This window comes from Pezoporus flaviventris, unplaced genomic scaffold (genome assembly GCF_033815535.1).
Source record: "Pezoporus flaviventris isolate CSIRO_AGI_PZ_B2104156 unplaced genomic scaffold, CSIRO_AGI_Pfla_v1 ptg000027l, whole genome shotgun sequence".
Classification (NCBI taxonomy): Eukaryota; Metazoa; Chordata; class Aves; order Psittaciformes; family Psittacidae; genus Pezoporus; species Pezoporus flaviventris.
The window spans coordinates 1,295,073-1,307,383 of NW_026892575.1; the positions used below are offsets into that span (position 1 = coordinate 1,295,073).

At 35.6% G+C, this 12,311-nt stretch overlaps 1 protein-coding gene across 4 annotated transcripts in view; it reads right to left on the reverse strand.

Moving 5' to 3' along the window:
• CDH8 (cadherin 8) overlaps positions 1-12,311 on the reverse strand; it is a 153,350-nt gene that overhangs the window by 10,879 nt on the left and 130,160 nt on the right. For 2 of the 4 annotated variants that reach the window (XR_009744304.1, XM_061458464.1), the window contains one exon: positions 7,542-7,662. The exons of the other annotated variants lie outside the window; for them this stretch is intronic. Coding sequence is in view for 1 of the 2 variants with exons in the window: in XM_061458464.1 (XP_061314448.1) it covers positions 7,542-7,572 (31 nt within the window). In the remaining variant the exon portion in view is untranslated. The remainder of the gene's footprint in view (positions 1-7,541; positions 7,663-12,311) is intronic. 4 annotated transcript variants of the gene reach the window in all.

The following is a 12,311-nucleotide window of genomic DNA, read 5'->3' on the forward strand; positions in this document are numbered from 1 at the left end:
TTCCTTTGCAGAAATAAAATGTGCTGCTGGGAATTTTGAATCATGAGCAAAGTAATATTTAATCATGCATAAGAATACATCATTCTCACATGTTAAAATTTCTTGGAAAGTGAAATAATCATGTTAATACTACTCTGATGCAGAACTTGTAGTAAATAAATTCTTGATGGAATAAAAAACTCCAGACAAATTAACTGCCAAGTATGGAATAAGAATTTCCTCCTACCTTTTTCCTTTGAAAATTGTGAACTTTAGATAATAGTCTGTATAAATTCTAGTTCTATTCCTTTGGAAAAGTCTGAACTTTAGATAATTGTCTCTTAAGTATTCTAAAACTTTCCTTTGACCTTTAGTCCAGCAGAGCTGTAATCAAACATATCTATATGGTCACTTACAATCCAGCACCAACTCTTCCATTTTGTATCTGGGTTTTTTAACCCACTCAAGGAAGGGCAGAAAAGCCCTGCTGAAAAAATGACGATGTAAAGCATGCACTGACTCTGAAACAACACTAGTTTTATTGTTAACAGGATGGAGAAATAATTAGGATATTAATTACCTCTCTCTATTTTTGATTTACAGGTGCTTCAGGCAAGTCAAACCAGGAAACTGGTCTCTGGGTCTGCTACACATTTTCCACAGTTGTTTGAACTGTACCCAACAGACCTGATTTTAATCTTACCCACTCTGCTGTTGCGTCTATCTTTTCTGAGTCCCCTGATGCCATTACGATTGACACTCCCATAATCTGAAGCAAATTCAGGCCACTGAAGATGTAAGATATGCTAAAACAGCACTGGCTTTTGCCTCACATTTTTCTCTTCTGTATTCAATAAGCCATCCACAAACTTGTTTACTAATAATCACATTGCTTTGACATGCTTTACTTTATTCGGATCACATCACTACATGGCATGTGCATTGATTGTTACATCTGTAAAGTGTAAGAATTAATGCAGGTTGCCAAGCTCTAGTTTAGAAAGAGAGATGAAATGGCTGTCAAATGTGCTTAGCATTAAAAATACATTATTAACACAGCAATTTGAATAGACTGATGGATAATTTTTGAAATCTACATATTCTAGATAATTCTATTATCTTGTTACTTTAACCAAAAAGTTTCAGAAAGTAATATTATGCTTTATAATGCTTTGATAAAATAGTGGCTATATTTTGCTTTTGAACCAAGAACTTTCCATTGCTTTGTTACCAGATTCCCACAAAATGCTGCAAAGTTAAATAAATGCCCAGCCCAGAATATTCCAAAGCTTTGACATCTGTATTTCTCTTTAGGGATAATGGATTCTTACTCTTATTCTTTCTATTAATGTGTACTTACAAGTGCACTCTAGGAGAGGAAAAAAATGAAACATAGGTAACTAAGCACCTTAGGTCACTGTGAGGTGTACAGTTTTACACATTACATTGATTTGGGGTTCTCTTATGCTAAATCTCAAGCAGATTCAATTAAATTTATAGTATGCTTGGTAGATGATGGAAAAGTTCTAAGAATCCCATGCTATGTTCTTCACCTTCACTTCAAACACATCCTTCGATTCTTATTTCAGGGACTTACTGCTAGGGTCTGGAAAGCTCAGAGTCTATGAAGTCAGTCATAGATGTTTGAATTGAAGCTTTCTTTCTATCATGTAAACTATGAATACTATAGTAAGAAAAATAAAACTTAAGCAGGAACTACTGTTTTTAAATGTGATGTGTTCTTGGCACTTAAGACAGTTTTGCACTAAGCAAATTCACATCCACTTTTCCATGCTACAATAATTGTCATTTCTGTTCCCATACTCTATGGAACATACGCATTCACATGGCAAGAATTTAAAACAATTTACCAGTAGAGTATATGACGGTTCTTCAAAACTGAATCTAGAATTGGACACATTAACCACTTTTAAGTTTTGTTGTAACAGTTACAGAACCAAATTCGAGCCATAACAATGTATTTCTATTATGCTATTACGTTTTTTTATAACGTTCACCTTGAAATACAGTGGCATAAAGCAGCCACCAGGCTATAAATACAACAGTCAGCATTTATTGGAATGCTGCCTATTTGTACTGGTGTTATAAAGGTCTTGTCAGCACTTCCACTACAAAATGCCAGTTTTCAGGGGTTTATAAATCTGACATAACAACTTACTATGAGAAGAAATTTAGCATATGTACTATCTGCCAAAGAGCATTGAAAATTAAAAACAATTCACACTGGCTGAAGTATTTTAAGTCATAAAATAAATTAAACAAACAAACAAACAAAAAATTATTCAACATTTTTTTGAGCTGGTGCCACTTAAGAAGGAAACATGGCTTTGATTTTAAAAAGTACCAGATCCTGCAGTTCTAATATACACAGAATTCCCTTTAACTTCACTGAGAATAATTTCTGTGAGAGAACTGAAAGGAGTGTCATTATGCATTTTTGTAAATGTCATTGAGAGTTATATTAGCTTTTTGTAATTTGAAAGACTGAAATGCTACGGTATAAGATTGCCCCTGGGCACACAGGCAGCATCATAATGACTTTTTGAAGACATTCAGATATGCAGATTATGTATAACAATAACAATTTGTTATCATCAAGCCATTAATAGCAGTAATTTATACCTCTGCTTACACCCAAAATATACACATAATGTCTTGTTATATTCGCACCTCTCAATGAGGACATGTCTCCTATGGTGAAGACTAAAGCTCATTTGAAATGCATGGAACAGCAAAATTCATTCACAGAAGGAATTTCAGGAAGTGGAAATAGCCCAATTACCTGTCTATAGAGTGGAATAGATAGATAGTATAACGTTTTCAAATGAAACATTCCAGATACTCTTGGGAACATTTCTGCAAACCATGTGAACATTATGTGGCCTACCCAGATTCCTGAGAATGAAATCAGAGCCACGGGAACACATGTGCACACATTTAAATTTCAAGACTAGGACATCAAGATGCTGACTTTGCTATATATGTTGCATGAAACAACACAGAGCTTGGAAAAAAGAAAAAGCCAGGGAAGGATCTCAGCATTTGAATTCTGCCTCACTGCTGAAGTAATATTACAAAGTCAGTGATTATATTGGTAAATATCTGCAAACTATAGCATCAGTTGATAAGGGGTTCTGGAGTTTTTATAGAATCACAGAATGGTTGAGATTGGAAAGGACCTTCGGAGGTCATCTGGTCTACTCCCCTGCTCAAGCACAGCTACCTAGAGCCCACAAATGTCTCCAGGCAGTTTTTGATTATCTCCAAAGAGGGAGATTCTGCAAATAGTAAAACATTTGTTAGTCACAAATGAAATATGCTTTTGACAAAGTGAAAGACATCTTATTCATCCTCTTTGTATCAAGTGGAAAAGTCATAAGGTACAAATATATAATGCATCTCCATGCTAATAGAAAACAACTTCCTTATCAAGGTAAAATTGTTTCCTGTTGTCTTCTAATTCATGATGAAGAGTCTGACAAAGTACAAATGATGCTCATAGGCAGAAGCTGCAATAAAAATATGAAGCAGGATCAGATAAAAGTATTACAAGACACCAGGCAATTCTACTGGCAAAGAAGAATGTATCTTAACATGCCAAAAGCATGATCATGAAAAAAATACTTCAGAAGAAAAAAAAAAAGATATAGTTTCTTTACTAAGAAAAAAAAAATTAAGAATATGAATTTTAGTCTAGAAAAACCTAAGCTCTTTATACAGAGTTTTGAAGCAAGTGGTTCTGACAGATAGACTGCATTGGAACTCTAAAGTTTTTAGCAAATATTTCTTTTTTTTCTTGCATATTAGCAGAGGACAAGCACAAAGTAAGATTAAGTTGATTTGTTACAAAAAATTATTTTTCTCATTTAAGAACAGAAAAAGGCAGTACAGAGAGGGAAGTTTTAATGTTACAGGATAGATAAAGTTGATGGAGAAGGAGATGTACAGTGTAGAATCAAGTCTGAACTACCTTCACCTTTATTTACTCTTCTATCAAAGATACAACAATGCTTTAGCTACAGCTGTCATTAGACTGGGTTCCACCATTTCCTTCCCTGAGTGGCAGAATAACTTGAACATGTTTTCTAACTAGGAGTTTCAGAAAAATATGAAGAGACGCCATAAAGCACTCTTGAAAATCAGTCTTTACCAGCCCATAGAGAGCTGCTAATAGGTGCCGTTTATGTCATATGTGAGTGTCAGATAAATGTTTTAAAAGAATGTCTGCAGCGTACAGATGCACAATGACAGGCACAGTGATTAAATGATTTGTCCAAAATCATACAGGAAACCTGTAACCAAGCTATACAAAAGTATTCTGAACTATTCTGAACTCGAACAGTTTCTTAACCAAAACTTCTGTAGACTACTCTTAGATCACAAGTTCTTAATCTCTATTAGGGTGAACATTGTATAACTTACAGAAGGGTCATATAAGAGATGAAAATGTTATAGAAAGTGACATGACAGAGTTAAGCAAGGTTAGGGATCGATAGGTTCAAAAAGGTTACATGAAACATTTTTATCTTATTTTTTATTATTACCTATAACCTAGATTTTAGCTTTAAATTTAGGTTAGACTGAACGAAAGTTTCCTAGCAAAACACAAACCAACCCCAAAAGTTCTGTTTTTCTGAAAGCAATGTGAAACTACTATGTCATTTATTACATTCTAAAAAGTAAAGAGAATAAAAAAGTCAGTGATCAGGTTCAAGACAGTCCATCGTTTTGCAGAACACAGCAGAGTACTTTCATCAACATTCAGTGATTATGATTGAAGCTTCTTTTAAGGTTTGTGACTGCAATACCTAACTCCATTCAAACCTCCACTTGATAAGACTTTATTCCTGACTTATTATAGGATCAGATGCAGTAAACAAAAATTAGTACAGTGTTAAAGTTACTGCTCAAGAATGTACACAGCCCTTAGCCTACAGCAAAAATGAAGTTTGGTTACTTGAGCCCACAGTTTAGGCCAAACTGGGGTGATCTGACTTTGCTATCTTAATATGGGCAGACAGCTATCATTGCTTTGCTGATTCACTGTAACCTCACTATGTGTCCATCCATGTTACCTTTGAGGACCCTGCAAGCTCTCCCTCTTCAACACCATCAGGCAGACATCTGGTCCTTTTCTTGAAGTTCTTCTATTTATCTCTGCCTAACAAGCTGGGTTATTATCTCACTTCAAACAGGGGCCTATCTTCAGTCCCTCTATAATCAGCACTGATTACTAAGTATGCATATCCTATAATTTTAGGATATGCAAACTCTCTCTGGACTAGACAGGTCAACTTATGCATTTCATTTACTTTCTGCACTTGGCTCAGTATGCAAGATCTTTGTATTCAGTAAAATAATGTACTTTTTCTTTTCTGCCCTCTGAATGGACTGCCTTCTAGGCATATTTATTATACAAATACTAAATACTAATAATTACATAAATATACAAGTAATTACTGGATGCTTGCCAAATAGAATAGATCCTAATTAGATAGAATTAACTAAAGAATAACAAAGTGACTCATTTTACAACACCACCACCCATGCAAATTACAAAATCAGAAGTTGATTTTGTAGGGAAAATATCCTAAGAAGTGGTACAAAACACCCCACCCAACTGAATTCAAGCTTTGTCTCCCCTGTTCTTCAAAGCTTGCTGTGCGAAGCTCTGGTCAAAATGAATATAAAAATCATATTTCCTTCAGGGTGTCACTGCTGTATCTGCTCTTGCCAGAGAAATGCAGCCCATTCTTGAACAGTCATGTCCTTAGAAGTAGTAAGGAGGAAATGAAAGTGTATGGAATAAATGTGACCACAGGACAATGTATAGACATAGAATTCATATAATCATCAATGTAATGGCCACCTCTTTAATTACTTTCTTTCCTGTACGCCACTTGGGTAGCTGGTTCAAAACAAGATGCAAATTGGAACATGATCTTTGTCTTTTTAATTCACATTATAATGTCAGTTGTGTAATAGTTTATCAGATAAGCCTTGAGGCTAAGTGTGAAAAATTAATACCTTCTGTTTTAATAGAGGAACCATGTGCAAATAGGCTGTATATTTTATGTCTGTTATAATGACAAAGGGAGATTTTTACTAACCAAAGGAAAAATTAACATCTAATATGTGATGATTCCTGCTTATATAATTTTCATTTTTAGCCTGTTGAGTTTCTTCCACTAGCAGAAGACTGTTGATGTTCTAATCTTTGCTACAACTGAAACTTTAAAATGGGACTCCTATCTAGTTTCTCATTAATTGACAAAATAAAAGTACAATAATAGCATCTAATAAATTGGTATTCCTTCTCAAAAGCCTGTATTTAGAACATGATAAGACAAAGAAACAATACATAATGAAAGCAACCAATGAATTTACAGGGTGCAAAAAAAGGGAAGAAAACCAGTCTTGGGCTGTAATTACTGAAGAGGTAATTAGAGCGAAAATCCAAATATTCAAACCGAAATCTACAATGTGGTGAAAACAGAGGGGAACTTCCTAAGATGCAGTATGTCTTTATCAGGTAATAGACTGAGATGGTAAAAAGGTAGAGGCCCTGCCAGAACCTTCAGCTCTAGGACATCATTCCTCCTACTCAGTGAATTAGATCCATTGACAAGAAATCAGATATACTGAGGGCATTGTCTGTGAACACTTCCACTATGGGAATTGTGTCTTGCAGAAAACCTGGAGGGGTTAGATCCATCCATTCCACAATTTGCTAACCAAATTGTTTTCCTGTTTTTTTTTCCAAAACTTTTATCCCTTACTTATTCTTTTAAAGTCTTGGCAGTGTTACTCTTTTTTCTTTAGTTTTATTATAAAAGTAAAGAATCTGGAAAAAGAGAAGTATGTTACACTGAGCATGATGAAGCTCCTACAGCAGGAAAATTCACAGCTGTCCAATCCATCTCCTCATCGTGAATAAGCAGTGTTGTACATATGGTGCACAACACTGACCTCAGATCTTTTTCACTCAGATTGCATCTGGTTCTTAATTAGTTTGATTTATAAAATTAAACATAATTGACGCCTTGGCAACATTATGTTGCTAGCAGCAAAAATAATAAATTAAGAATGAGTGAAATAAAAGTCTCTTTTGTCATGTATGCATAATGGCATGCTGCATATATACAGTATTATCCTGGATTTCATCACTGACATTTAAAGTCATTTTGGGCTTGGTCATATTTACTTGAGTGTCTTGAAACAGCAATGTATTTGTGATTGATTCATGTGACTGAAAATAAAAGGCACTCTATGCAAGGATGTGATGCTGTGGAAATTAGTCTAATTTTCCAATGTGCATATGCAACTCTCAGTTGTCTGAAAGTCTACTTTTGTGAGGCTTGGAAAGAAGCTGTCACAGAGCTAAGCTAAAACAGGACTGAAAGGTTAAAAGCATTTGGAACAGGAGTGCTCTCAGAGAAACATTTTGTCAGCTACAAAACTATAAAAAGTACAGACGTGCTGGGGAACACAGAAGAGTTGAAGAAGAGCCTAAAGATGCCTAAAGAGGACAATCGGCTTACCAGATAGCCCCCTCCTTGCTGGTTCACTCATCAGGTTGGCCTGTCCAGTTGAATGAAGACTTGATGGATCACATCTGGCTTAGGGCGAAGGAGAGAGAGAATCTGTCTGGAGCCCTGTATCCTGAATACAGGAGAGGAGTGAGTAAGGTTTCAGATTGATAGAATAGACAGAATGGTCAGTGTGGAGGAGCTTGGTAGAGGAGCTAGCCCTTGAAGTGCTGATTCTATTTTTCTGACATTCAGTTTCAGCTAGAGCAGCTATATGCACCAAGAAGTATTCATCTCTATAGCCCATCGAAGTGGTGAAAAGCACATAACCATTGTAAAGATGTAGAACATCCACATAGGGCTTAAAAGTATGCTTGTAGAGGAACTGCACTTAGTCTTCACCTACTTTGTAGTTCTAATTAGAAGGGAGTCCGGAAAGAACAGTGATCTGCATGCAAGAAGAAAGATGAGAGAGACAGCAGAAGCAGGTGTCAGTGAAGGAAGTGGCACACAACGAACTGGAGTGGAAAAATGCTGGTCTCCCATCTACATTAATATAACCTTCCCTTCAGAAAATAACATCGTGTCCTTCTATGCCAGGGAAGCTGTTTTAAATCGCACTTGATATTCAACATCAAGTTAAAACAGAACACTGGGGAATAACAGAATGTAGTCAATAGTGATGATAGTAAAGAAAGAAGGGGGAAAGAAAGCAAAAAGCTATCAGGCATGAAAGGTGTATACTGAGAATATTTTCACTGGCATTCTCAGGCTAGATGGCACTAACCCTACTGTAACCATGGAAAAGTGCAACCTTGCTAGGACAGCAAAATGGCATAGTAGAAAGGAGTTGAATATATTACTTCAACTGTAATGTGAAATCCCACAGTGGAAATGGAAATGCATTCAGTGCCTGGAAAGACAGAACTCTGGAGCACTACTGGAGTGTATTAGAGTCCCTTGGTAATGTTATCATTAACTTTAAATTCTACCAGTGTTCTAGAATTTGAGAATAGTCTAAAGATCTCTAGACTGATTTCCACCTCTGCCACTTATCACTTTATCGTTAGCAGAAAGGGCTCATGTTTCTGAGTCTTTAGACACAGTCTGTTACTTCACAGGATGACATTACATCTTTGAATTGTCAGATATGTAAATGAGAAAACTGATTACTTTTCCTGCTACAAAGAATGATCTAACATAGTTTCCGATCCAAAGCAGTTTCAATCAGGTCAATCTTCTAAGGAGTAAGGATGAAGGAACCTTAGTGTAATAAACAAGGAACTGCATTTCCCCTGTTATAAAATCAAATTATTTCAGGGACTTGACACCAGCTAATGCACAACGGCTCACTTCAGGAAAAGTATTTGCACTGGCTGAATACCACTTTTTGCATATTAATCAAGTAGGAGCTTGAATCTGTCCTTTCCCTTTTCAGGCCATGCTATCTCTGCCTGCCTGCTCCAATAGTGAGGGAGCTGAGGTAGCAGAGTGTACTTCTATCACCACACAGACAAATCATAATTCTTACAGGCTTTCCAGCACATAGACCAAGATACACTTGAGACATTACTTGTAGAAATGGGCTCTGACCCAGCAATGTAGTATAACTTGCAGATCATAAATAGAATGTGGTAGTTCAGGCCTGTAAATCACATTTTGGTTTTAAGTGAAAAAGGTAAGTATTCATCCAAAAAACAATTAAGAGTTTTCTGAAATATGATTTCATGTCAGAATAGGCTAAATTCACAAAACTAAAATGTTTATTAGAAGCTTAAATGCCTTAACTATCAGATGATTTGTCTTGATAAAACTTAGACCTTTCTACTCAGAAAGCATCCTTATATTTTCTTGCTTAAACTTCTATAACTTACAATTTATAACACTGCTTATATTGTAAAAAGAGAACTTCATGAACAAAATCTTTCAGCCACCAAAAAAGGAATATTTCAATGATTTTTATATTAACAATTTTATTATTAACTATATTATTCATTAAAAAATCAATAATCTGAGGCTGTTCTGATATCCTCAGTTTATAAAAATGTTGAACTTTAAAGAGCTCCAGTTTTAATGCCATGCTGAGAAAAAAAGACTGATAGTATGATATTTATAATACATTTGTTCACATTATGAACCCTCCTGGAGAAACATGACGTGTACCTGTGGATGGTAGATACAGGCACAGAAGTGCCAGATCATAGGTTAGTTTGTGTTTGCTGTTTTTTAATACATTGGAACCATTTATTTTTAACTCTCTACTGCTTTCACACTGAATGCACCTCACAATGCAAATATTCCCTGTGATTTCTGGTGACAAAACTATGCCTTTTAAGAGAGAAGTTGAACAACGCTCTTTCCTAGATTATGCAGCATATTCTTTTACGATTTTAGATGCAGTCTTCTAGATGTTATTCCATATGACTAATATTCAAAGACATGGTAGAAAAATATTTACTTATAGGCTGAAAGACACATTTCTGATCAAACCACTTAATTTTACTTTTCAAGAAAAACACTAAGAAGGAAGTGATTTGGTAGGTTTTAGAGTTGTATTTTGAAAGCCTAATTATTGATCTAGAAAAGGAATGAGGATGATAATTAAACACATTAGAAATATATAAGCTTTCCCTCAAGAACTGCCATTGTGAAACACACTCTGGCACAGATGCCAGCCATGAAGTTTCCAATGCTCTTGAAAGATTGCATGAAACTGCAAAAATGAGGATTTACTGTTCAAATCTAAGGGACCATATTGGGTGCTGTTACTCTAGGTGTTCATTGTACATCCATCAAGAAATGGTGGGTTTAATGATGTCCTTGCTAAGGCAATTTGTACCTGAGGTCAGTGGGTTAACTTTGAAATTGGGCAAAGTGGAAGGAGGGCAATGAAATAGCAGTGCCACCTCTTAGCTCTCTGAGCTGTGTATGTGGAAAGAAAAGTCAATCAAAAACACAGAAGGAGGTTTAGATGGCAGCTGAGACAATGGCAGAGAGACTTACCGAGAAATGCCAAAAGACGCTGGTTCAGGGAAAGAAACTCATTTTAACGCGAGAGTTACTCTTGTGAGAAAAAAAGACTCACCCTCCAAGTAGGCATTTGACAGATGCTGCTAAAATATTTACAGGAAAAAGATATGAAAAAAAATCTAGGTTTTATTACATTAAAAACACAGTGAAACAGAAGTACTTTTAAAAAAGTACTGATAATTTCTTTTTATTATTTGGGATATTGAAAAGAGATGTGCATGTAATTGTCTTCTTCAGCTATTTTTGAAGTAGTTTAGAAATAGTTATTAATGGTAAAGGGGTGATAAATAGGAAATATTTTAAAATAAGATGTGCAATAGTATACAAAGGCAAACGAGTCAGTTAGTGATTGAAGCGATTATACCAGACTATTTCCTTTTAAATGCATGACACATTGCCTACACCTTCAAGGCAGCACAATGAGGATATAAGTGATAGATTAAACTTGCTAGATGGGAAGAACAAAAGAAATGGACATTTAAACCTGAACACTCTTGGAGCTGTTATAGGTATCATAGGTATAGTAGACAATGCATGGCTGAGAATAAATATTAAGTTCATTATAAAGAACCAGCAGAACAGTCCATTACTAAAGTACATATCCATTTAAAAAGAAAACCCCAATCCCACTGTTTACTATGCATTCACTAAAATCAGTTTGGCTCAAATTCAGAGCTCAGCTCACCACGCAGACATTGAGTATTTTGGGGAAAGGGGAAGCTGATTATTTATAAGGCCATTGGACTTCTGCAGGAATACACACCACAAGATGGTTTCCTTAACCCAAAGATAAGGCCTGCCCATGTTCCAAGCAACCCTGTAATTGCTCCTACTACATAAGTCCTAGTGAGAGTAGTAATATCCCACTCATACAGTGGAGGTGCACCATTTCTTCTGCCAGAAGAGATACTGCATGCAAAGGCACTCTAGAATATTTGGGTTGGGTTTTGTTCCATTAGAAAGTAGAATTTGTCATACGAAAAATGGAATAGCAGATATCCTTTGGGAAAAACTTGAATTCTCTTTATGGCAAGATGTATTTGCTAGTTTTTGAAAGTAAAAATTGCATTGGCAGCATATAAAAATGTTTACATCTGTGAAAATGCTTTTATCACAAAATTCTGTTTGCACTTGAACAACCTAAGGAAACCATGAGAACATTAGGAATTCACTGCTGAAAACAGGTATTTCTGTAAGCATATTGTTTGGGATGCAGGAGATAATCCAGATGCTGGCATTAGAATTTAGGTAACGCTTTGTGAAGACAACTCACCGGAAAAAAGATTGTCAACAAATGCTAATTCCATTTCCAAAGGTCCCATTTCATTTTGCTGATGCCATGACAGTACAAAATACTTATCAGTAGTCTAAATTCCTGTCAGTTTTTTTTTTCATTTCTTGTAATCCTACAGCTTTTTGGGAGGGTTAATTTGATTCAGCTAAGGAATATACAAACATATTGCTAGAGTGTACTGACACTCATCCAAACATGAGATGTTTTCTTTGGAAGTTTTAAGGGCTTTTCGGTTTGAAGTTTTCAGGCACACTGCACATAACATCTACTTTCATTTTTTTCCCGTTTTTGCTCCCATGCAGGAACCCAGCATGAAGATATGTGAAAAATAAGTGACCAGAGAGTCAGTCTATATGAGTTTATGCAGTCAAGGATTTGTTATGTCACAGGTTTAGTCACCAGGACTAACACTGAGAACATGTTTTTTACTTTGCATTAATTTCTTATATTTTTATTAC